Source organism: Patella vulgata, chromosome 8 (assembly GCF_932274485.2).
Source record: "Patella vulgata chromosome 8, xgPatVulg1.2, whole genome shotgun sequence".
Classification (NCBI taxonomy): domain Eukaryota; kingdom Metazoa; phylum Mollusca; class Gastropoda; family Patellidae; genus Patella; species Patella vulgata.
In genome coordinates, this window is record NC_065886.2 from 50,787,053 (window position 1) to 50,812,150 (window position 25,098).

Below are 25,098 nucleotides of genomic sequence, written 5' to 3' on the forward strand. Positions count from 1 at the left end.
TATGCGGGCGAGTTATCGTCTGTCAATCAAACGATCGGCAATTCATGGAGATGGTGCGGAGACAGTTGATACCTATTTCTAGTCCAAACCTCCAACAATGATAACTTCATTCAGAATAAAGTAATTTGACTGAAATTTTTAATATTTTCATTTTTTATCATCTATTTTTGAACTGTTATATCAAGAATGAACAACTCTTTATTAAAATCTTAACTGATGTATCTTTAAATTGCTCTTCTTAGGCATTTGTATCTTGAAAATATTCAAGTTCAGCTATTATAACAACAGACCATTTAAATTACATCTTTTACATGAATGCCCACATATAGACAGGACCTCAGATTTTTGTCCCACCCAAATGACTTGATGTCGTTCCTTCCCAGGCCATCCATCCTGAACTGTGGAAACCTGGCTGTAAAATTTAAAGGAGCTTTATCGGTCAAACGATAACATCGGGCCCTTAGACCTCATAGTTAGTGAACTAGTCTCTTACTCACGGAGACCCTCTACTCATAACAACCAAATATCGGCCAGTCAAATTCCTTATTGCTCTGCTTACACTAAGCAGAAAATACTCGCTATCGAAATTGGGCAACATATTACTGCTTAGCCTAAGCAGAGTATTCTCGTCTTTGAACTCCAAGACATTCACCTAATAAACACCTACACCAAGTTTGAGAGAGAGAGAGAGAAATGGGGTTTAATGTCCACTCAACACAAACTAGGTCATTCCGGGACTAACCCATGGTTCAATTTTTATGTCAAAAATTTGCTTGTGCGTAGAGGTCTTTAGCAGTGGGAGGAAACCACCAGAGGACCCAGAGAAAATCCATGAGGTTGGACAGGTACCCCTACTCATTGTCACATACAACCGTGGAATCGAAACAACACCAGTTGAATCAATGACAGACCTTATGATACAGTGCCCATGTGCTAACTATTCGACCATCCATCCCCCCTACGCCAAGTTTGAACATTCTACTGCAATTAGAAGGTGTCCCAAACCATTGACCAATTAAATTGTTTATATTCCGCTTAGCTGAAGTCGTAAACAGAGTATGCTCATCTTCAAACCTAATTAACCTATCCAGACCATAATCAACTCTAGATGGCATCGCCAGCCTGCGATCTTTGGTGGATTGTGAGCTGATTTACTGCATAACTTTTCTTCACGATTTAATGATTCAATGGATAATCGAGACTATGCTGTTTAACGTACTGACTTTAGTAATGATGATCAAGGCTAGGCGGAAATTTGATCGTTTTGTTCTCGGTTCATAGTAGATCAATTTGAATGAAATTTTCATCAAATTGCCTTTACATTATCTAGTTTTTAACTATTATAGTGAGAACTGCCAACTCGTTATCGAATCTCCCATAATGTATCTTTAATTGAGATTATAACATTTCCTCATAATATAACAATGCGGATTCAAAATCTACTTTTATTTTTTATTTAATTCTGAAATATGAGTCTCATGATATTTTCTGTAGTATGACACACCAATTGCCCTGATCATAATAACTTTTTACAATATCACAATTACCAGCCAAGGTACATAACTCTTCTAACTCTCCTTGTTTAAAAACATGATAAAACCTATGATATGTAGGTGGTACTTCATTATTAGCATCCTTTTGTTTTTTGTCATTGTTTTTAAGTTGCCAGGGAACAAACATATCTTGATCTTTGAATTCTGTCCTATTGACATGAATATTTATATTATTTTTGCCTGTTCGATCGTTTTGATTTCCATCTTCCAGACTAAGTTCACTACATTCTTGCAATGTTTTTGATGTAGGGTTTGATTCTACTGTTGACACAGTTTTTGTTAATGATGATTCATCAGCTCCAGGCACATTTTCTAAAATTACATTTTGGGGTGATTCTTTATTCTCAGATACTTTATCACTATTCACAGAATTCAGTTTTTTTTGTTGTTTCAAATATTTAGATTTCACTTTGTGTCTCTCCTGTTCTAAAGCCCAAACATATATTAAAACTTTGCCGCCAGGTCGTAAAATTCTCAACAACTCTCGCACAGCTCCAAAACGTCGCTCCTATAAATATAAACAAAAGGAGTGAAAATAAAACCAATGGAAAGAATAGTCTCTGTTATCTAGAACTATATTGTTTAGGTTCTCTCAATGAATATGGAGCCACGGTGGCGAAGTGAGTGGGCGTTGGCTCGCTAGCCTGCATTGGTTTCCCATTGTCAGTGGTGCATGATGGAGGGCCTGACATAAACAGCTGTCTAGTCGTTCATACATTTTGCAAGAGCTAAATCTGCCTATTGGGTCTTTCTGAAATGTTATCTAAAATATTAATTAGACATTAATTAACTTATCCAGACCATAATCAACTATCGATGCCATAGCAAGCCTGCAATATTTACTGGATTTGAATACATTTTGTGATGGGTGATTTAATGTCAAAGTAGATAATTGAGACTGTTTTTATTGTAAGGACTTTAGCAGTGATGATCGAAGCTAGCCTAAACTGAGAGAGAAAGAAATGCGGTTTAACGTTCACTCGACACAAACTAGGTCGTTTCGGGACTAACACATGGTTCATTTTATTTCAATAATTCACTTGCGCGTAGGGGTCTTTATGAGTGGGAAGAATCCGGAGGACCCGGAGAAAACCCACGAGGTTGGACAGGCGACTCTACTCCTTGTCACGTACAACCAGGGAATTGAAACCCGCCAGTATAAAAGGTGTGAAGTACCTTAGTTGATAAATGATGTATAACTGCTATACATATACAAACATCACATATATTACATCGTAAAGGTATAGACATCACATCGGATACCAGAGCTTCAAAACATCTCTCTTGACAGATTTTTACAAGACCAAAACTTCTATCTGATCCTATCTATAAAATAGAAAAAAACAAAACAAACTTCTATCTGATCCTATCTATAAAATAGAAAAAAACAAAACAAACTTCTATCTGATCCTATCTATAAAATAGGAAAAAAAAGCAAAACAAAGTTCAAAATATGAGACTTCAAAGTAAACAGAGAATTGATAGAGAAGTAGTAAATGAAATGAAATGGGTTTTAACTTCCAACTGTTCTGCTCTGACTGGGTTAATGAAGACGGGCATACGCCATACAGTGTGCTATGAGGGAAATTTTGCCCAGACAGCGGCACTATGGCCTACTCTTATATCGAATTCCAAATGACAAGGGATCTTTTACCTGCACGCCAATGTATACAAGGGACCTCAGCTGTCCTTGTCAGGTCCTTCGCCCTACACCACTGACAAGGAGAAACCATACCGGAAAATCTAGATGAACTTTCTCGGCCAATGCAGGGATCAAACACGCGACCTCCAGTCTTACCCACTTAGCCACCGTGGCTCCTAGAGAAGTTGTTAGATTTTCACATCAGGGAATATCTTTTATCATACAATAATATTGACCAAATTTGGTTAAATAGCTCAAATAATCATGAGATCATGGCTCAGAAGAAATTTCTACTGTTCTGATTAATATACTTACAGAATATATGGTTTTATTTATACCAAGATATTTCCCATTTCCACACCCAATATCAGCCATGATTGATCCTAGAGGCTGTTCTTTTAGAAAATCTACTATTTGAGGCCACGGAGAGTGACGTGTGCTACTGAAATGATCTGCTATTTCTTCATAAACCTAAAATTCCAGTGTTTTAAAATTAGTGTTTATCTCTTCCAGATGTTACCACGAGGAGAGAGATCAGGTTTAACATCCACTCGACACAAAATAGTTTATTTCGGGACTAACATATGGTTCAATTTTATTTCAAAAATTTGCTTGCACTTGGGGGAGGAAACCGGAGGACATGGACAAAAAACCCATGAGGTTGTCACATACAACCGGGGAATCAAAACCATGCCGGTTGACTCAATGACAGACCTTATGATACAATGCACAAACGCTAACCATTTGTCCATGAGGAAAAATTGTCTCTTTTGCAGTTTAAAGGTGCACTCCAAGATTTAAAAGGATATGGGTCGAATTTTAGCATTCAACCGTACAAGTGACATGATAATTGTGACAATCATTCATCCTTATAACCTAAGCATGTATATAATAATAATATGCGCTTTGAGTTAACTAGATTTGTTATCTATGTCAATATCAAAGGACCTTCAAAAAGGAAAGTTTTCAGTCTGTTCTTAAAAACAGAAAGAGATGACATCTGGGACAGCTCCTTCAAGAGTATCTGAAACATTGTAATCTGTAAAGCTACTTACTTGATGTACATGTTGTTGTTCTAAACTTATTGCTTCTTCTTCTGTATTAGGTAAACAAATTCTTTCTTTTCTATAAAATATATACTAGTAATGATGAAGTCATTTCTTTTTCATCAATCAAAAGTGTGCCTTGAAGTGCATAGTGTTGAAAATATGTTAAATATTATTAATCTTATTTCTCACATTCATGATATACCAGTAATTAAATATACATTATGCAAGAGCTAAATCTGCCTATTGCAGGTTTGTCTTTCTTTAGGCCTGAAATGTTATCTAAATTATTAATTAGACATGTATTAACTTATTAACATGGCATCGCTAGCCTGCAATATTTACATTTGAATACATTTTGTGATGGATGATTTAATGTCAAAATGGATAATAGAAACTTTGATTTTTATCGTACAGATGATCGAGGCTGGAACTAAAATTGAACCGCTAATATCTTGGTTTGAAGTGGAGCAATTTGACTGAAATTTTCAGCATATTCAATTTACATTATCTATTTTTAAACTATTATAGCGAGAACTGTCTGCTCTTTATCTAATCTCCCAATGCCACTTTAATAGGGGGCAATAATTTCATTAAAGAAAATAATTCTGTATATGCCTCCGAATAATGAAAACTAAAAGTACAAACCCATCATGATCTGATGATGCATTGTTTTCAAGTGACCCTGAAAAAATTTATAACAAACAATATTTTGTTTTCTACAGCCAATGATAATTATTCATATGTATACATTGTATTTAGTTTCAATCTGATTAAAACAAAGATCCTATTTCGTTTTTCAAGGGTTTGAATAAATTCAATTCCGAAAAGTTATATCTAGTACCCCCATACTAAAGCATACAGGGGTGTGTGGATGGCCGAATGGTTAGCATGTGCACATTGTATCATAAGGGTCAACTGGCATGGTTTCGATTCCCGGTTGTATGTGACAAGGAGTAGGGTCACCTGTCCAAACTCGTGGGTTTTCTCTAGGTCCTCCAGTTTCCTCCAACTGTTAAGACGCCTTCGCGCAAGCGAATTATTGAAATAAAATTGAAGCATGTGTTAGTCCCGAAAGGACCTAGTTTAGGTCAAGTGGATGTTAAACCCCATTTCTCTCTGTCTCTATAAAGCATACACATGACACACTCTACTCTATTACATACCTTTATTGATAGCCAATTTTCTAAAAGTAAAAGAAGTTTGTATTCCCCGTTTTGCTACTTTAAATTGACCATCTGCTGAATTAATAATATCAGTTTTCTGTGGCGTAATACCATGTGACCACCTATATGTAGATTCGCCTGTCATGACTAATAAACTTCTTGGGGGTAACACAAGGGAGAGATGTTCACCTTTAGGATGGTGAAATTCCATTAAAACCTAAAATAAAATGAAATTCCAGATTACTTGAAGAAATTCCATAATAAAGAAATGTTAAGATTTACTTTAACTAATTAAATATTTACTGGACAAGAGAGAGAGAGAGACACACACACAAACTAGGTCATTTCGGGACTAACATATGTTTTTTTAAAAATTTTTATTTCAATAATTCGCTTGAGCGTAGGGGTCTTTAGCAGTGGGAGGAAACCGGAGGACCCAGAGAAAATCCACGAGGCTGGACAGGCGACCCTACTCCTTGTCCCGTACAACCGGGGATTCAAAACCACGCCAGTTGACTCAATGACAGGTCTTATGATACAGCACGCACGTGCTAACCATTCGGCCATCCAACCCCCTTTACTCGACAAAATTTAATTAAAACATAAAATAAAATAAAAATGTCAAAATTACACAGGCCTCTATAAAATAGAGGCACTCTGGTAATAAACATTTTCAATAATTTTCTTGCCCATCATAGGGGTCTTTAGTAGTGGGAGGTAACCAGGGAGCCCGAATAAAACCGATTAGGTTGGGGATGTGATCCTAATCCTTGCCATGAACAAGCTTGGGATCGAAATCACGCCACTTGTCTCCATGACAGATTTTATGATCTAAAACACATGTGTTAGACCACCCCTTTATAAATAGAAAATGAATGGCAAAGACATTCTTAGCGGGGTTGGGATGGCCTAGTGGTCTAGAGTGTCGAGCTACGACATTTAGCTGGCCCGTCACCTCTGGCTTGCGGTTTCAATCCCTGGTGTGAACGTAGGTGGCTTGGAGATAAGAGGGCGCCTTCTCAACCTCGTGGGTTTTTTCCGGGTACTCCAGTTTCCTCCCACAGAAAAGACCCCGGCGCATGCGCTAAGATAATAAAAAATGAAAATAAGGCAACTTGTCTGCGATATCATCCTCGGTAGAAGCTGATGTTAAACACTAAGAACAACAACAACGAGATTTTTAGCTTTCTTACCTGTGATCCAAGACTTAATAACATTATTCCATCTTCAAAATCACCCACAGTGTCAACATGAGACAACATACCTATAATAAATGGACAATTGTTAAAAACATATTAAAGATACATTATGGAAGATTAGATAACGAGCTGGCAGTTCTCACTATAATAGTTAAAAATTAGATTATGTAAAAGGTATATGCTGAAAATTTCATTGAAATTGTTTCACTCTAAGCTGAGAAAGCTTTATTTTAAAATCACTGTAGCCTCGATTGTCATAGTTACCGTTGTCACGATAATTAACAAAGTCTTGATTATCCATTTTTGCATTTAATCATCAACAGATGTTGAACAGCAGATCAAATTCAAATCCAATGAAAATCGAAGACCAAGAGTTGATTATGGTTTGGATAAGTTAATGAAAGCCTAATTAATAATTTATATAACATTTGAGGCCTAAAAAAACACCTACAATAGGCAGATTCACGTCTTGCATACTGCCTCTTCCTCTCCCTTATGAATCTTATAGAAAATGCAGGATAAATACAAAATTTACATGAAAATAGTCTGTCTCCTACCTTGACCAGGTGGGTACTGACTGATCGTTAACTGATCAGGTATGTATTTTATAACTGACATGTCTTTAGCTTTATGTAGAAAATCATGACATATGTCAGGTATTCCTTGTGCCAATGGTTTATTTGGATCCACAATATTCACAGCATAATCAAATTCATATCCATAATGTTTTACTTTTCTAAGTTTGAAATCTGAAATGAAAGAGTGATTAAAGAAATAATTAATAAAATATATTTTCATATTTATTTAATACCATTGTTAAAAGTGTTCTTGACACAAGATGAAGAGGGTTTTAAATTTACAAATTTTAAATAAATAAGAATGATAGTACACATCACATCCATTCATGTGTAACTGTATATCTAGGTGGGTGGGAAGGGTGGTGAAAATGGTTTATTAACGCATGTGGTTTATGTCATAATGGTGTTATTGAGTCAATTGGTGTAGTTTCGTTTCCCCACATGTGGTTGCGATTCCCTACTTGTACCTGACAAGGAGAAAGGTTGCATATCCAACCTTGTGGGTTTTTCTCTGGTTCCTCCCACTGCTAAAGACACCAACACGCAAGCATATTATGGAAATAAAATTGAACCAGATGTTAGTCTCAAAATGATCTAGTTTGTGTCAAGTGGATATTAACTCCATTTCTCTCTATCTGCAGACAATCTTCTATACACAAAGTTAACAGAGTTTAGAATCTTTTTCTAGATTCTGTTGGTTACAAGCACAATTTTAGGTTGTCAACTTTGTCAAGTGCAACTGTTCTGGTGTCTGTCATTTTGGCAGGTGTATATTTCAGGTGTTTGTCACTACTGGCGCTATTGATACATGTCTTTTAATGCAAGTGTTAATAATTCATTATAAATTAGTGGTGACATAGCTTCTATCATCCAGAAAGCTTTTCTATGAGTCTGGATGTGTTGTCTAGAATAATAGGTCATTTGCAGGATTTTTTTACTTTATCATAAACAAAGTCTAAGGGAAGTAACTAGTCCTAAAACAAGATGTTGACGCCCATGAAATTAATTCAAGAATGTCATTTCAGATAATCCATTTGACTGCATTGCCAGTTCAATATCCGACACTCTTAATTTTTTTTATTGTAAAATTTCTCTCTTCATGGGCCATATATTTGTTTTTTTAATTAATCCTAATTCGTCGTCACGATTCAAGTTTGTTTATATTAATGCAAGAATTATGGGATTTATTGTGTGAAGGGGCGCAACTGTTACTTGACTTGGCCAAAGATACTGGATAATAAACCACATAAAAACAAACTCCCAATTACACATGGGCAAAGGAACTTTTCATCAAATATTGACAACGGTCCCAGATCCTCCGTACCTTGAAGACTAGGAGGTTCTGGGTGATCGAGACTACTTATAACATTTCTTACATATTTTGTGCAATGATACAGTCTATTTTCAAATTTTTAATTATAGCCATTACAGCTAATGAGATTCTAGTTATTACATGTATTATTGCTAGTATTTTGATGTTGTTGGTCAATATATCATTCAACACGACTGCTGTTAAAACCGTGTATGTTTCAATAGTGATAAATGAAAGTGCCCATAATTTTTGTTTATATTTTTATTAATATCTGGAAGAGAGTTGATATTGTAATATTATAGTTTACCTTGATCTGTTCCTTCTTGCCATTCAATATATTTTAACAATTGGTCTTCTTTTTCTTCACTTATAAAATCTTTTAACAGAATTAAACCTGGAGGTATGGTTGATGTTGGTCCTATACTTGGGGGAACTGAAGTAAAAATCAACAATCCAACTTGATATCAGTTCTAATTTGATAGCATAGAAAAGCTAGAGTCTTATTAAAAGCCAAAATTGTTGTTTTAATATATTGTCTATCAAAAATATATCAATTACTAATTCATTTGACAACACAGTAATAAGCTGATCAAGCTTGTTATCATATCCTATATTTATCATATTAATTCTATAAAGTTTTTATATAAAATATTGTTTAATTCAATCAAATGAATATTACATCATAATCAACGGATATTTATTGATGATAAATCCCACTTTATTTAATTTTCATTTCAGTCCAAACATTTGTTTTGTGTCAAATGAACTGTAAATGGGTCTTTTAAAGATGGGTTCCCAGAAAAGTATTTATCGGGTGGTTATTTCCAATAAAAGTATGGTAATTTTGGTATATATGGAAAGTAGAGATATCCAATCTTACTAGAAAAATACTGGATTCCCCGAAAAAACACTCATGGAGCGTATACAGGACAAAAATGTAAGGGTTCGCCTTAATTGACAGCCTCGACGCGTGATGTCAAAGGTCACACGCGAACATTGAGCGCCTGATGTACAAGTTGATAAACTTTATGAAGAGTTAGACATACAACACTTTCTGAGATAAAAATGACGGAAAAATGACGGTAGTGGATAATCAGAGAATTTAATTAGGATTCGATATTTGTAATAAATAGTAAGCGATTAAAGACAACATCGTCTTATGTATGCAATGAATTCTCCTCTGACTTCCAAGGGAGGTAAGTCACGTGACGTAAACATGACCTGGTTTAATCAAATTTTTATAGCAGGGCATTCCTTCGCAATTACAATGTTTGAGAAGGATTTGAAGCAAAATTATGACAAATTAATAAGTTTGAATATGTTTTTAGTCCATATATACCAGGGCTGGCCACGAATAAATTGATGGCGAGCAGATGACTGCTCACGCAAATTTAGGTTTGGGCGAGCAAGGCGAGCAATAAAAATTGCTCACGCAAAATGTTGTTTGCGTGAGCACACATTTTGTAACATTGTTTCAATTTAAAATCATAAGAAAATTGCTATTCCTGGCACAAAGTTTGCAGTAAACATGTGTGACCATCGCTTTCTGTTTTTGACAGTCATACGTACTCTTCTTTATTAAAACCAATTTCCGTATGGATTTCTTCACCCCACGAAATAAATGTGGATAGGGCAATCAGGTTGCCTTTGGCCATTATTACGCTTAGATTGAAAATTATACGACTGCACAATGGAATAAAAACCGAAGTTCTGATAAAATAGGAAATACCGATAAATATTAGTTTGAAACGTGTTCATTTAGCGTGAATGCCTAATGCCTAATTCTTTACTTTAGACTCGATTATCACGCGTTCGTTACTGGTGTTCGTAGGAAAACCAGTCATAACGTTCAGGTCTAAAGTGTATTTTTAGTAACAAGAGTGCTGAGTAACTTTTTAGCCAATCAAATTTAAGGAGGAAATGCCGCGTGCAGCTGGGTGAATCTCAGTTTGACAGACGAATTTATGAAGTTTTTGACATTGTTGGTTTAGTTTCGGCAATAAACTTGTCAATATTTTGATTATTTTTACAGGGTTTTCTTAAAATTTTGCGCGAGCAACGAACCGCTCGCGTAAATGTAGATTTACGCGAGCACAGCGTGAGCGCGAGCAACTGCTCGCGTCTCGTGGCAAGCCCTGTATACCATTAAATCACCCAGTTTGTACGCGGGAATGTATCTTTAATCAACAGAAGTATCAGTAAACTAAAGAATACCCCCGTCCCCGCCCTCACTGAGACAATCTTTTTGAAATTGTGAGAAACTAACCTTGGCTAACATAAAATATATTTAATTTACAATCTTGTCCATCTGCTTTCATATTGTGACCGGTTAATGCATCACATGCCCTTTCAGAATCTTTCTCATTCTGGTAGCAGACAAAACAATACGCTTTCTGTGGAATCATGATAATCTCAGTAATTTCTCCATATTCTTTAAATAATTCATAAACTGCTTCTTGACAGACCCCTACATCCAATCCACCATTATAAACACACAAAACCTAAAATGAAAAACAAAAAATAAAGTTTGGTATTTATTTCCGAAATCTGGCTTTCTAACTTAACTCAAGATGTATATTGGTATTACAATACTTTTAGTATGAAATCTATTATAAATACATTATATAAATATTGTTAAGCTTTGTTTTGCTGCACATATATATTTAATCAATCTGTTTCATTTTGTGCCCAGGTCAGTGTCTTTACACTGAGCTACGTTGAATTTTAACGAGTTTTGTTTTAGTTGGTTGACATATTTTCTTAATTGCATTTCACATTGAAACAAGTGGATAAAAATTGTGACCTCTAAAGTGTCCACAAGCTAAAGACATGATTTGTCGTAAATTCAGGGGCCATAATCCATGACGTAATGCTAATATGAAAAGGAACCAGGATCTTTGGTATATAAACCTATATTTCAAGTTTCAGCAAAATCGGATAAAAATTGTGACTTGTAAGGTGTCAACAAACAAATTGTGGACGGACAACCTGACGGACAGGGGTGCCGACAATATACGTCCACTTTTTCAGCCAACACCGAGATCGAACACGTGTCTTCCAGGTTAGCGACTCCGAAAGTGTAAATATAGGCATAATCACTTAACACATAATTAAGATCAAATCACCACAGTTAAATATTATGTGGTACCAAATGTGCCTAACATTTTCTATTTGTATAGAAGCAATAAAAACAAATATGGCATTTGGAAGTAAGTATAGTAGCCTACCATACTATGGTATTTTTAGCCATTTGGTGTATTTATATTCTCTTGATTTTATTGTTATATTTTTACAGTGTGTAAAAAAGGCATAACTTGTGATACAGTATTAAATTATTATCATTGACCATGGGCGATGGCACTGCATCTCATAATATTCAAATAGAAATTCAAATTGCCATTATTTTTTGGTGAGAGAGAGAAATTGGGTTTAACGTCGACTTGACACAAACTAAGTCATTTCGGGACTAACATATGGTTTAATTTTATTTCAATAATTCGCTTGCGTGTAGGGGTCTTTTTTAGCAGTGGGAGGACCTGGAGAAAACCCACGAGGTTGGACAGGTCACCCTACTCCTTGTCACGTACAACAGGGGAATCAAAACCACGCCAGTTGACTCAATGACAGACTTTATGATACAACGCGCACACGCTAACCATTCATTCAGCCATCCAACCACCCTATTTTTTGGTGTAAATTTGACATTCGGTTAATTTATGTGAAACGACTGGTTCACCATATCAAACGCACATTTGAAGCAACGGTTGTAGTTTCTATTTTATCTTTTTTGCATATCAGTTGCATAGAACGATTGAGTTTTTTGTTAATTTTCTTTTCTGACTTGGACAATTTTGTTTTTGTCATGGGGGCTGCCATTTTTAATATACTCTCTAAATAAAAGTATTTAAAGGTTGTCAAATGCTTTACAACGTTATTTCCTTTCACTTCTAGAAACCTTATTGTTTTAAACGATTAGTTTTTACTGTTTTTATATCTATTTTTGAAATTATATTCATAATTATTTTGAATAGTTTATTGTTTGAGATTATTTTAGCCTTATCGTGACGTCACATGCCCAATTGAGAAAAATGGCGACGGTGTTTTTGTCCGCCGATGCATGCAAGACATGGGATAAGTCTGGAAAAGCAGACTTGTAAGTGTTTTATGATTCAAATAATTTGTGTATTTGAGAACCTACCATGTCTAGCCTTATCGGAAAACCCAATTTTGATCAAATCCGTTACTGTTGAACTACTGAAAAATAGCATTTTACACTCTGGTTCGATTTTTTTTTTAGTCTTAAGTCTGGCTAAAGCAAGTTTGATAGGCCTAGGCCTAGTAGCCTACTGTTGAAACAATTCTTTCAGAAAAGCCTGATCCAGAACTACATACTACATATTGTAACATAGTACTCCATATAATATTTCCACCCACAAAATAAGCAGAAACAAATCCTGTATGCCTAGAACTCTATTGCCATGCAACCTACACTAGTTTGGTTTGGTTATGCAGTTATGGACATGGCCAGACAGAAACCAAAACATTTTGGTCATAACCACAAAACAAAAATAAAAACATTTGATTCAAGAGTAAATTGGGGTGTGGTTAATTGTTTCCAATGAGCTGTGCTTGTGAAAAATACATGCTACACAAGTTAATTAATGAGTGGAATTTAAAAAAAATTGTTGAATAAAGCATGTTTCTATTTCAACAATAACTAATTTTTGTTCTTAATTTTCTATCTTATCTTAATATTTGATTGAACTATTTACTTGTATCTGTGGGTTTTTTTGGTTTTTTTTTTAAATGAGTGCCATCTGTTTCTTTTTGGATTGAGATGGGATTTGTCAACCTCACTTTTGGCTTTTACTTAGAGCTAATTCCTAGCACTGCACATTGTAAATATTTTTCATTGACAGTGTAAAAGCATGCAAGTCTCTTGGTGAAGATAGTTTCTATAGAAAAGATACCAAATCTGTACAGAGGGCATTGTATGAATTATGTTGGAGTGTGTTGAAAGGACAGCTCAAGCAAGACCAATGTATTTCTACCATTGGGGAAATCAACGTAAGCAAAATACACTTTCAAACTTTCAAATTACCTTTTACTATAGTTTATAATTTATCCCTGAAGTAATATTATTTTCAATTTATCACTCTTTTGTGTAAAATAATTGTTAACTTTTTCAAAATTGAAGTCCCCCCACCCTCCCCTTAATATAAAAAAGCCTAATAAAGTCTATACCAGTTTATTTTTCTGTTTCACTAGCCTACTGATGTTAAAATTTGCAAAATAAAATCGAAAATGAGCTATTTTATTTATACTTTTAAAACTCTGATATAGGATTTTCTAAAAGTTTTAAATTTAATCTCCCAAGTAAAGCTTTGTTTAAGAATTATAGATCTTAAGACTACTTTTGTTTTATTTTCAGGACCAAATGAAGGGAATCGGTTCACTACTGGCTGACACGCTAGCTACAATTGGTAATGGTTGAAGCTGTTTTATTTGATATAAATATGTGACATTTATTTAAATTTAAGTGTCTTGTGGTTGCAGGTTCTGTTCACGTCGTTGTCATGGAGATGCGGCTTTGTGGTTTCTGATCTTAAAGGAAAAAAGTTAAATTTCTAAATTATCCACCGTACCGTAAATGTTTGGCATAAATTTATCATTGACATTACAAAAATATGAGTGTTAGCTAGCAAATTGTGATGTAGGACATTTTTGATTTTCCTTTGTGATTAATTGATTGGTCTTGTCTTAAAGCAAAATAGTTAATTAGGACAGTTATTAATAAATCCCTGCGTTCATTCATGCAGGATTTCCATGGACTGGTTTTGAAAAAAACTCAAAACATTTTGTCAGTTTATTAAAAATATAAGATTGGTTAATAGTCCAAATGGCATTCATTCTAAATTGGATCGTGTACGGATCGTTAAGTGATGGAATTTGAAACACATCAATTCTGGTTTTGTGAATATTTTTCTGATGAGGAAGATGATTGAATGTAGTGGATTATGGATGATACCTTGTGAATTTTATCATGATGATTGATTTCTACCTACCTTACCATAATTATTTACCATAAATCAAGGTGAAAACCGATATCATTTATTGGTTCTATATGGTGGAATACAGCTTTAAAATTGAATGCACTACCATATTTCAAGGCCAAAGATCCTATTATTACTTTTTCTTTTTATTAGTATGAAAATATAATCCGAATGACTGTACATCCTCTTTTTTAAAAAGTTAATTGCTCTGTGAAATTAAATTTTAAAAGAAATGTACATATTGGAGATCACAGTGAATTTGAAACAAAGTTGTAAAATGTCATAATGTCCATTTGGTAAAACAATATCTTTCTTTAACCATTTATATTTCCTCATTCATGTACATGCCTATTATATTTCTTACTTTTTTTTTATAATTTATGTAAACTTCCTTTTTTTTTTTTTTTTTAAATCTTTATTTTTGCTCATTTAACAATATAATGGTGATGCCCAACATGATAATTTCTGACCATAATTAATGTTAATCTACAGAAGTGGTTAACTTTTTAACTTAAAAATGTTAATTATTCTTTGGGGTTATTATTTTATAATGGGGTTCATGACCCAATTCTTACAGATGTGGAATGCAGTTGCTATGACGACAAACATCAACGTGATCGCTTAAATTCACTATTGGCTTCCTGTAGTGTAAGTTACCTTCATCATTTTCAACAGTGGCTATAAATTTCTGTGGCTGATATTACAGTGCTCTATTAAAGATATGTTCTCTCAAGGTTACTTAGCACATCTGATGCAATCTGAATAATTATTGACTAATAGTTATGACCTCAACACACATAATTATAAATCGAGAGCGATTAGTGAGCTCAAGATAAATAAAATAAAAAAAGAAATCGTTATTTGTGCACTGCAAAAACTGGCAGACGATAGTTCGTATAGGTTAAAGATTGTTAGTACTGGTATGCATAGAGATAGACTGCAGGGTTTATATCTAGCTATCAATACATGATATATGTGTTTGGTTGTCATAAGTTGTTTCATTGGTTAGCTAAAACCAGTTAATACAGAAAAAATAGACTCAATACTTAATAATTAAATATCAATTTTATAGAATAGAGTAATATTTATTTGAATTATTACCTCTGAAGATCGATATCGCGACAAGCCTATTTTTATTTTCTGTATATTTTAGTCAATTATAACTGAGCCTGTAATGAAAGAAAGATTTGATCAAGAGACATTAGAGGTAGTAGGAATCATCCAATCTAAACAACTGTTTCAACAAAAATATGTTAAAACAAAGACACGATTATAGTAAGTAATACACATTAAATTGGATTGCATTAATTCATTGATTTTGAACTATCTTTTCTGTTCTAAGAATATATTTGTTGCCAAAATCTCCAATAACATTATATAGTGACAAATTTTTAAATTGCTGAACGAGATATATAGATCAGTTTTTCCGAAGTGGACGGTGATAAGATCTGTCCAATAAATGAATCTAGCAGTGTAAGGAAATCATAATACAGGTGACGGTGCTCCTCGTCATACACAAACTTTGGCAAACCCACAATTTATATACATATACAGGGCTAAAGATCTCTGCCACACAACCCCCAATTTGTGATATAACTGATGGCTTTCAATAGTATAATTATAACTGGAATGAAATAGCAATTCAAATTGACTGTGTTAAACAGCCAAGGAGGTTTTACACAGCAGATTGACGGTTATCTTGTGGATAAAGAATAAAGAAATGGGGTTCAACGTCCTACTGTTCTGTTCCAACTGGGTTAATGAAGATGGGCATACATCATTCAGTGTGCTGTGAGGGAAATTTGCCCGGGCAGTGGCACTATGGCCTACTCTTATATCAAATTCCAACTGCCAAGGGATCTTTTACGTGCACGGCAATGTATACATTTAGCCTTGGTTTTTCGTCCCATCTGAACGACTTGACAGCTGCCCTTGTCAGGCCCTCCGTCCTGCATCACTGACAAATGAAAACCAAGTCATAAAATCCCTATGAACTTTTTGCGGCCAATGGAGCGATCGAACACCCGACCTCCAGGCTAGCGAGCCAGCGTCTTACCCACTTAGCCACCATGGCTCACTAAAGAATAAAGCCTGTTCTGTGCGTAATTGTTATAATTTAACCTACTCTTTAATTTCAGCTATAAACAACAGAAATTTAATTTATTACGTGAAGAAAGTGAAGGTTATTCAAAACTGGTATCAGAGCTGAACCAGGAAATAACTGAAAAAGTTACTCCTGTTCAAGTACTGGAAAATATTAAATCACTTATTGGTAAGTTTTCATCAATTGTCACACCTGTCTGAACATCCACAATTCGTGTAAAAAATCTTCAGTTGTTTCTAAGGAGGAACCCTATCGATATTCAGTATTGCAAAATTTAAAGTTACAACTACTGTCACTCAAACCTTGTGAGCACTCTATAGGTCTTGAGTTTCTGAGGATTTTTTTTTACAAATTTCCTGGCAGAACACTGAGTCAAGTTCAGAGTCACAAAATAATCATTCTCGGATTTAATGCCCATGTCAATGAAACCTTGTAAACTAGAGGTCAGAGTTTTTTAAAATCTTTTTTCAAACTTCAGGAATTTTCTGCTAGTCCCAGTTAGTAGTTTATTTTGTAAAATTGAGATTACCGTTGATGTAACAAATTGTTAGTTATCAGAGAAACCTTGTAAATGATTTACATAGTGGGCTTTTTATTTTCTAAGTTCCAACCTTGTGGGTCTTCTCCAGGTCCTCCAGTTTCCTCCCACTGCTAAAGACCCCTACGCACAGGCGAATTGTGGAAATAGAATTGAACCATATGTTAGTCCCAAAATGACCTATTTTGTGTCAGTGGATGTTAAACCTCATTCTCTCTCCCTCTCTCTCTCTCTCTCTCTCTTATATAGCACTACATTATGTCCAATGGTTATTTCTAAGCGCTGTTTAGCTACATTGTATATTATATAGAAAGTATCCCTAGAGTATATTTATGATCACACCACTAGTACACTTTATGAGGCTGACCTTAAAAATATCTTTGTTTCGCCTAACGCGACCGACTAACTAAAACCACCCCCGACTTAAATTATTTTATTGCACTTTTCCACGATCTTTTTATTTTATTTTGTGTGTCAACCTGAAATATATCACGAGAGTTATTTCCCTTTACTATGGCTATGGTTTGATTCATTATTGAAACTGGTTGATCAAGACGAAAGCGTCATAGGTATCGCTTCTCAACAAAATGGTTGCAGACAAATACACGTCCATTCCCACGAAATGATTCTGCTTCTATGTCTGTGGTGCGTAGTTTTAAACATAACGACGATATTTTCAATATCCGTTTTCGAGAAAAATGAAGGCACAACCCGCACTATCGTTAAAAACGTGTTGAAGGAGTTTCACACTTCAAGTTCGTGGCAAATCGTGTGCGAGTCGGGCATCACGAAAAATTCCCGATGTCATTGATTTTTTTGCCAATTGAATAAAGGAGGCTAATGTTTCCACCCGGAAAATTATTACGCTGTCAAATTAGCTCTTAAGTTTAATAAAAAGACTTTCAGTTCGTTACTTTTTACGTCAGACCCCAAATTCATTAAACAAAATTAATGAATCTGTAGTATACAGCTAATAAGTTTTCTGTATTGATTTCTCTAACTTTAAAAAAAAAATCTGAAAAAAAAACGACCTACCGACCCTTCTCCTCGATTGTGGGTCGGGTTTGGTGAAACAAAGATATTTTTAAGGTCAGCCTGAAATAGATAAGTTTTTAAAACACATTTAAATTCTGTATATTTTTGGAAGATCATTCCAGAGAATTGCATTATTAACAGGAAACAAATATTTTCCTTGTGGCTTATTATATTTCGGTACATATAATGTTTTATCGTTCGAATATCTGAAGTTGTGGCATATCTGTACATCACTATACAGTGTAAACATCTGTTTTATATAGCTTGATTTGCCTAAATGGATAACATATATATATTTTCAGGTTGTTTTGATCTAGATCCTAATAGGGTATTAGATATTATGTTAGAAGCGTTTGAATGTAACTTAGAATCAGAGTCTTTCTACATTCCACTATTACGAGCCTACATGACCGACAAATCTACACTTTGTCAAGTAATGGGATTCAGATTCCATTTTTATGAGGTAAGTTTTAAAATTGAAACAAGAATTCAGAATTAAACAGTTTGATATAAAATTTATAAGGAAGCTACAAGTAAAGTTTCACTATATAAGATACGTTTGTCTGCTGTCATAAAAATGTTATTTAAAGAAATATTAACATGTATTTTTCTTTTGTTATAGCCTACTCAGGGTATAGAAACACCAACTTCCTTGTATAAAGTAACTGCCTTGTTATTAAAACATGAACTGTTGAATTTAAATGATTTGTATCCACATGTAAGTCTATTAAAGTATTATAATTTGTTTATAATAAGGTGGTTGAGTAGTTGACTGAACCATCAATAGGCAAAGAAGATCTTTCAGGATGTTTTCAAGTCCCAGAGGTGTTACCTGAAGGGGACCCACGGTGGCTAAGTGGGCAAGATGCTCGTTTGCTAGCATTGGCCAAGAAAGTTCAGCATTATTTTCCGGCGTGGTTTCCCCTCGTTAGTGGTGCAGGACGGAGGGCCTGACAAGGACAGCTGTCTAGTCGTTCGGATGATACGAAAATACTGAGGTCCCGTGTATACATTGGCGTACACGTAAAAGATCCGTCGGCAGTTGGAATTCGATATAAGAGTAGGCCATAGTGCCGCTGCACGGGCAAAATTTCCCTCATCATAGCATAATGTATGGAGTATGGCCATCTTCATTATCCCAGTATATGAGCAGAACAATAGGATGTTAAACCCTAGTTCATTTCATTCCTTTGTTTCGTAAAAAAAAACCATGTCTGTGTGTAATTATAAATTTTGATATTGTATCTTCTGTCTGTACTAATGTCTGACTAGAGATTGTGCCTTTATTGACTGTTGTTATTTATTTTGTTATAGTTATTACCAGAAGATAGTGCTATTTCTGACTTCCATAAAACGGAGCTGAGTGAGGCTAGGAGTTATGCTAAAAAATTAAACTTGGTTATTTTATCTGATAAAAAAGACGATGAAAAAGATAAAGAAGATTTAACTAAAGTTGATATGGTAATTTTATAATCTTATTTCTTAAAGGCATTTATGTCATCTTACATCAAATGAGAGACGACTATTAGATCTATGTGACCATTGGGTGGCTTATTTTCAAGATGAGCTGAAAGGACAGTTGATCTGTTAAAGGTTTGAATGGTTTTTAATGCATTGTCTAATGTAAGATGTTAATTAATCATATCAATATATCTGTTTGTTTGCTTTATTTTTTCAGCGTATAAATAATCAGAAACTTGGAATTTGTGAAGCTTTATTGGAAATTGGTGCATGGGATAATGCTAAATCAATTCTAGATAAATTACCTGAATTTTTCCCTGGTTCTCATCCACCTATAGCCAAAGCTTTGTGTTTATTAATACATAAAGTTATAGAACCTTTATATAGAAAGTAAGTCTGAAACAGAATCTTCGTATATACTGGTAATACAGACATTATATGACCCGTAATAGCTAAGTGAGTCGCAGATCTTTTACGATATGAACAAAAATATTGAAATAGACTAAAGATATCTATTTAATAATATAACACGAAAGGAAAAAGTTTAGAATTGACAAGCAAACTATTTTTATAGATTTCGACATTTTTGTTCAGGTATTGTTATCGTAAACAATGACTTGCAACTTCCAACTCATTTTGTTGTCACAAGTCACATAAAGAATAATTTTATTCTAGGTTTCCATGTCGTGTGATGCATTACGATAGGATTGTCCCAATTGCATCCAGGATCCGGTACATGCAGATACGTTTCGATACGTTACGATACAATCAACACGATTGCTACGACTGACCTCAATATATGATAAGACCTGATAGGATCTCTACGATTACTCCACGATTAAAACCAAGATTTCAATTGTAACGCGAATCATGATAGTAGGAACCTAGCATTAGTCTTAATGTACTACCTAAACTTAGATTTGAAAATATTTTTATTTATTTCAGAAATACAACGTTACCTCCACAGTTGTGTAAGAAGAAAGTTGTTATTGATAAGTTATGTATAGAACCTGTCAAGACGTTCAGACGTTTACACCATATAGCCTTTCCTATGTTGTATTATTTAGGACCACATGCCTCCTTAGATCCCGTTCTATTCATGAAACTTGTCCGACTTGGGAAAACATTTATGAATATGGTATGTTGAAGATAATATTATATAACTTATCAACTTAACAAAATATGATTCAATTTTAGAATCTTTCTAGTTAAAATTTAACAGGAATACTATGTTTAACTAGGGTGGTTGAATGTCAGAATGGTTAGTATGTGTGTGTTATATCATAAGGTCTGTCATGGAGTCAACTGGCGTAGTTTCGATTCCCTGGTTGTACTTGACAAGGTGTAGGGTCGCCTGTCCAACCTTGTGGGTTTTCTCCTGGTCCTCTGGTATCATCCCATATTTTACATTAATAATAGGGCTGATTATACATGCTTTATCATATATTTTAAGTTTTTCCACCTATGTATTCTGGTTTTAAGAAATATAATACAGTAAACCCACTGAGATAAACCCTAATAAAGTTGTTATTGTTTTTATTTATAGAGAAGTGATGGTGGAGTTGGACCAGAAGATGAAGTGGCTTATTTTGGTTTTTTAAATATATTAGATAGTGTGATATTTCCCAGTCTATCTTTATTACCCTGTAATTGTTGTATATCAGAAGAATTGTGGGGTTTCCTTAAATTATATCCATATGAAATCAGGTAAATATTACAATCCTGTTGATATATTATCACACTATATTGATGAATTTTTCCGTACTGATTAAAACACAGATCCTATTACGTTCCATTTTGTATAGTTCAAATTTCGTTTTATTTGTCTTTACTAAACTAAGATCTGGGAGAGTTGTTATATAACCTGTGTTCTGGTTGATGTTAGAGATTAGCCAATGAAACAGTCTGCTACAGCTAGTTTTTGGCGTGAGGTGCACAGAACTGTGGGTAAACTACTAGAAACGTCAACGCTGATTAATTAATCAATGTCTGAAGTCATAGGGTCAAAAGCTGCTCGTATGACCTCTCTGAAGCGACCTTCCACTACAACCAGTCAGATCTTCATGTAGTGTAGGCCATAGAAAGTAAAAAACGAAATGAAATATAGATAGGAATTTTGCTGACAAGAAATTAAATAGGCATTACCACTCTTATCGCGAAAAATGTAAATAATATCAATAATATTCAAAATAATTTTATTTGACTTGAAACCACTGAAACATTTGTACAACAGTCTGTTTGAATTTGAACACTGCCAATGTCAAGTTGAAATATTATATACCTTTTTTTTTTACCAACTGTAGTATCTACCCCTTCAATGTGTTAATGTCTCTTTAAACTCCTTTTTATCACACTATACTCTTCAACTTTACAAATATTATTAATTGTTCGAAATATGTATGAAAATTGGTAATAATATGTTCATTTGTAGAAATAAAAGATATAAGAGTAGGTAACACTGTATATTTGTATAATAATTGTTTCAGATATAGGTTATATGGTCGATGGAAGAATGAAATCTATTCACAACAAGCCTGTTTAGTACGAGCTAGAGCTGATTGTTTAGAAAGAGCCAAATATATCATGAAGTTAGTAGATTTCACCGCTATCTTCTTCTTTTTATATATCTTGGGAGAGGGGGGGGGGGAATGGTTAGGGAGAGCACAGTGTTTTATAAGGTCTGTCATTGAGTCAACTGGCATGGTTTTGATTCCCCGGTAGTACGTGACAAGAAGTAGGGTCGCCTGTCCAACTGGGTTTCCTCCAACTGCTAAAGACCCCTACGCACAAGCAAATTATTGAAATGTCCTCACCCCTCTCTGTGGGTCCATTACCCTTAACCTATAATCACTTGTGGATACTCTAGAGGCTGAAGTTTATCGGTCGATAAATTTTCACAAAATGTTTATTGAGTTGAGATAAAGAAGGCTATTTTCAATGATTTCAATAATTACTGTTATTGCCTAATCTTGTGGACTCTCATTTAATTGAATCGATACATTGTTTTCATCTTCATGTCTTTTGTATTCTCAATTCTTGTAAATAAAATGAAATGGGTTTAACGTTCTACTGTTCTACTAAATCTTAAATCATTGCCATTTTATTATAGACGATTAGCTAAAGAGAATGTGAAGCAGTCTGGTCGACAGTTAGGAAAACTTTGTCATAGTAATCCTGCCATTATGTTTGAATTTGTAAGTACATATTTTGAAGAATTATTTCTCAACACATTTTGAAGAAAAATTTCTAAACATATTTTGAAAAAGTATTTCTAAACACATTTTGAAAAAGTATTTCTAAACACATTTTGAAAAAGTATTTCTAAACACATTTTGAAGAAAAATATTTCTAAACATATTTATCAGCCTTAAAGCTTTTTAACAAGAGTTAGAAAAGGGCAAAATTCAGAATTAACTTTCTCCCATACGGAACATACAATACAATGTAAAAATTGAAATTTGCATGTATGAAAATTAATGTCCATTTACCTTCAATGATAGGTAAGTTGCGAACAAGTGAGTCATCTATCAAGCGCTTTCTTTTATTATTTCAGGTTTTATCTCAAATACAAAGATATGATAATTTTATTGGACCTGTTGTTGACTGTTTAAAATTTCTTACATCCCTTTCATATGATATTCTTAGCTGTATCCTTTTGTCTGTGATATCACTTCCGTGGAAGCGGACATAAAATAAAACTATTTCACCCACCTTTTTAAAGTCATATTTTTCCTAACTTTTTAGGACTTAAAACATTGTTTTGTGGTCTTGTTTAAATTATTTTAGTTACCTTGTGGATAAGAAAAGTTTTCGGTTAACAAAATATTGGGTTGTTTTTCTTTAACTTGTATAAAGATTGTATTATAGAAGCCGTAGCCAACCCTGAAAAAGAAAGATTAAAAACCGATGATACTAACATATCATTATGGCTTCAAAGTAAGTAAATAGATTGTAATCTGTATTATATGGAGAAATATAAAGTAGAAGTATTTATATATATACACGGTATAACTTGAAGGGTTGAATGGCCGAATGGTTAAGATCTGTCATTGGTTTCGATTTCCCGGTTGTATGTGACAAGGAGTAGGGTCGCCTGTCCAACCTCGTGGGTTTTCTCCAGGTCCTCCGGTTTCCTCCCACTGCTAAAGACCCCTACGCGCAAGCCTAATTTGTGTTGAGTGGATGTTGAACCACATTTCTCTCTCTATAACTTGAATGATATTTATGAATGTAATTGATAGTAAAAATGTTATAAACACTAATGCAAAGGTCGGGCCCCGGGTTCACAAAGCACTCCCAGACTTAAGTTAAGAATTTACTCAACTTTCAATCACTATTTATGAGCAATATCTTTGATCCAGAAACACACAAATTTGCACATGGTTTCTTATTGATGTATTTAATACATTAAAACAACAAAAGCTTTATAAAGGGCTATATTTTAGTTAAATGCTTTGTGAAATCGTGGCCAGATTGCCTAAACCTAAATCAGAATTGATCAATATGAATAATATTTGAACAAATGTTTCGGGGCTTATTGTGGTGAAAGGTGCAGTGAGTGGAAGATAACTATTTTATATACTTATTTTGACTATGTTTTATTTTAGGTCTTGCCAATTTTGCTGGAATGATATGTCGTAAATATACTGTTGATCTCTCCGGCATGATGCAATATGTAGCTAATCAGTTGAAAGCTGGAAAAAGGTCAGTTTTAATATCACTTATACTGTTTTAGTTACTTTGTATCGTTTTTTTATGAACTGAATTGAAATGGTTGATTGTGGCTTGATAGTGAGAACCTGGCCGATGGATTGGGACATGATGTATGTTATAATATAATAATCTTTATTAAAAAAAAACTTCTGTGAAGTTAGATGAATGGTATTAACAATAACAAGTTACAATAAATAAAGTTAAGATATATCCACATGATATTATTGACAATATGTATGTATCAGAATTAGAATAATTAGCGGAAGTAGCTGGAAGCTAAGAAACCGACGGAATTTAAACTTGAAACAGTATTTTCAATTGAGCATTGAAGAGGGTGTACGGATATAATAACATTGTGCATTTTCATGGCTTGGTGGGGCTGAACCTATTTTCAGGATTATGATTTTAATTGTTGGTACAAATTATTTCTATTTAAGTTTTGATCTGTTATTATTACGAGAAATTGTAACAAAGATGGCTGGAATAGAAGTATCCGAAGAAGTAACCAATGATCAATTAGAAGCTATGTCAGGTGGAGAATTACTCCGTCAAGAGGTACGATTCTTTCCTTTCTCTGGTTATTTTTCAAAAAAGTTCCAGGTTTTTAATGTTTTAATCTCTATATTATTTTAAATTGGAGGGGGCGGGGGGTGGATGGCCGAATGGTTAGCATGTGCGCATTGTATCGTAAGGTCTGT

The 25,098-nt window shown here is 34.2% G+C and overlaps 2 protein-coding genes across 8 annotated transcripts in view; one reads left to right on the plus strand and one right to left on the minus strand.

The window, feature by feature from the left end:
• Nucleotides 1–18: 18 nt before the first annotated feature.
• Nucleotides 19–12,372, minus strand: LOC126830513 (alkylated DNA repair protein alkB homolog 8). Of its 2 annotated transcripts, none has more exons than XM_050560905.2 (11): nt 12,247–12,372; nt 10,763–10,997; nt 8,804–8,929; nt 7,164–7,355; nt 6,601–6,671; nt 5,408–5,624; nt 4,890–4,926; nt 4,251–4,320; nt 3,511–3,666; nt 2,730–2,879; nt 19–2,061 (listed from the first exon to the last, which is right to left on the minus strand). In XM_050560905.2, exons 1-11 carry the CDS (start codon nt 12,370–12,372, stop codon nt 1,477–1,479), a joined length of 1,965 nt encoding a protein of 654 aa, XP_050416862.1. In that variant the 3' UTR covers nt 19–1,476. The 2 variants fall into 2 exon arrangements, with proteins under 2 accessions (XP_050416862.1, XP_050416863.1); XM_050560906.2 differs by having other exon boundaries at nt 12,233–12,298.
• Nucleotides 12,373–12,570: 198 nt separating this feature from the next.
• LOC126830509 (THO complex subunit 2) overlaps nt 12,571–25,098 on the plus strand; it is a 40,908-nt gene continuing 28,380 nt past the window's right edge. For 5 of the 6 annotated variants that reach the window (XM_050560897.1, XM_050560898.1, XM_050560899.1 and 2 more), the window contains exons 1-18: nt 12,571–12,649; nt 13,416–13,563; nt 13,928–13,979; nt 15,127–15,197; nt 15,703–15,824; nt 16,688–16,821; nt 18,529–18,689; nt 18,849–18,944; nt 19,541–19,687; nt 19,905–20,077; nt 20,633–20,825; nt 21,234–21,394; nt 22,174–22,275; nt 22,797–22,881; nt 23,241–23,334; nt 23,543–23,623; nt 24,295–24,391; nt 24,838–24,955. In XM_050560897.1, the coding sequence (XP_050416854.1) occupies nt 12,585–12,649; nt 13,416–13,563; nt 13,928–13,979; nt 15,127–15,197; nt 15,703–15,824; nt 16,688–16,821; nt 18,529–18,689; nt 18,849–18,944; nt 19,541–19,687; nt 19,905–20,077; nt 20,633–20,825; nt 21,234–21,394; nt 22,174–22,275; nt 22,797–22,881; nt 23,241–23,334; nt 23,543–23,623; nt 24,295–24,391; nt 24,838–24,955 (2,100 nt within the window). In that variant the 5' untranslated portion in view covers nt 12,571–12,584. Of the gene's footprint in view, nt 12,650–13,415; nt 13,564–13,927; nt 13,980–14,985; nt 15,198–15,702; nt 15,825–16,687; nt 16,822–18,528; nt 18,690–18,848; nt 18,945–19,540; nt 19,688–19,904; nt 20,078–20,632; nt 20,826–21,233; nt 21,395–22,173; nt 22,276–22,796; nt 22,882–23,240; nt 23,335–23,542; nt 23,624–24,294; nt 24,392–24,837; nt 24,956–25,098 lie in introns of those variants that run through there. The other variant, XM_050560901.2, reaches the window with a different exon arrangement.

Bases quoted from the DNA above. Each gene is read 5' to 3' on its own strand.
- LOC126830513 (XM_050560905.2), bottom strand. From the start codon at position 12,372: ATGGCAGCCCCCATGACAAAAACAAAATTGTCCAAGTCAGAAAAGAAA. The intron at 8,930-10,762 runs GTTAGTTTCTCA...TTTTTACTTCAG, and splicing joins TATATTTTATGTTAGCCAAG to TTCCCCCAAGTATAGGACCA. The intron at 3,667-4,250 runs GTAAGTAGCTTT...CTGGAATTTTAG, and splicing joins AACAACAACATGTACATCAA to GTTTATGAAGAAATAGCAGA.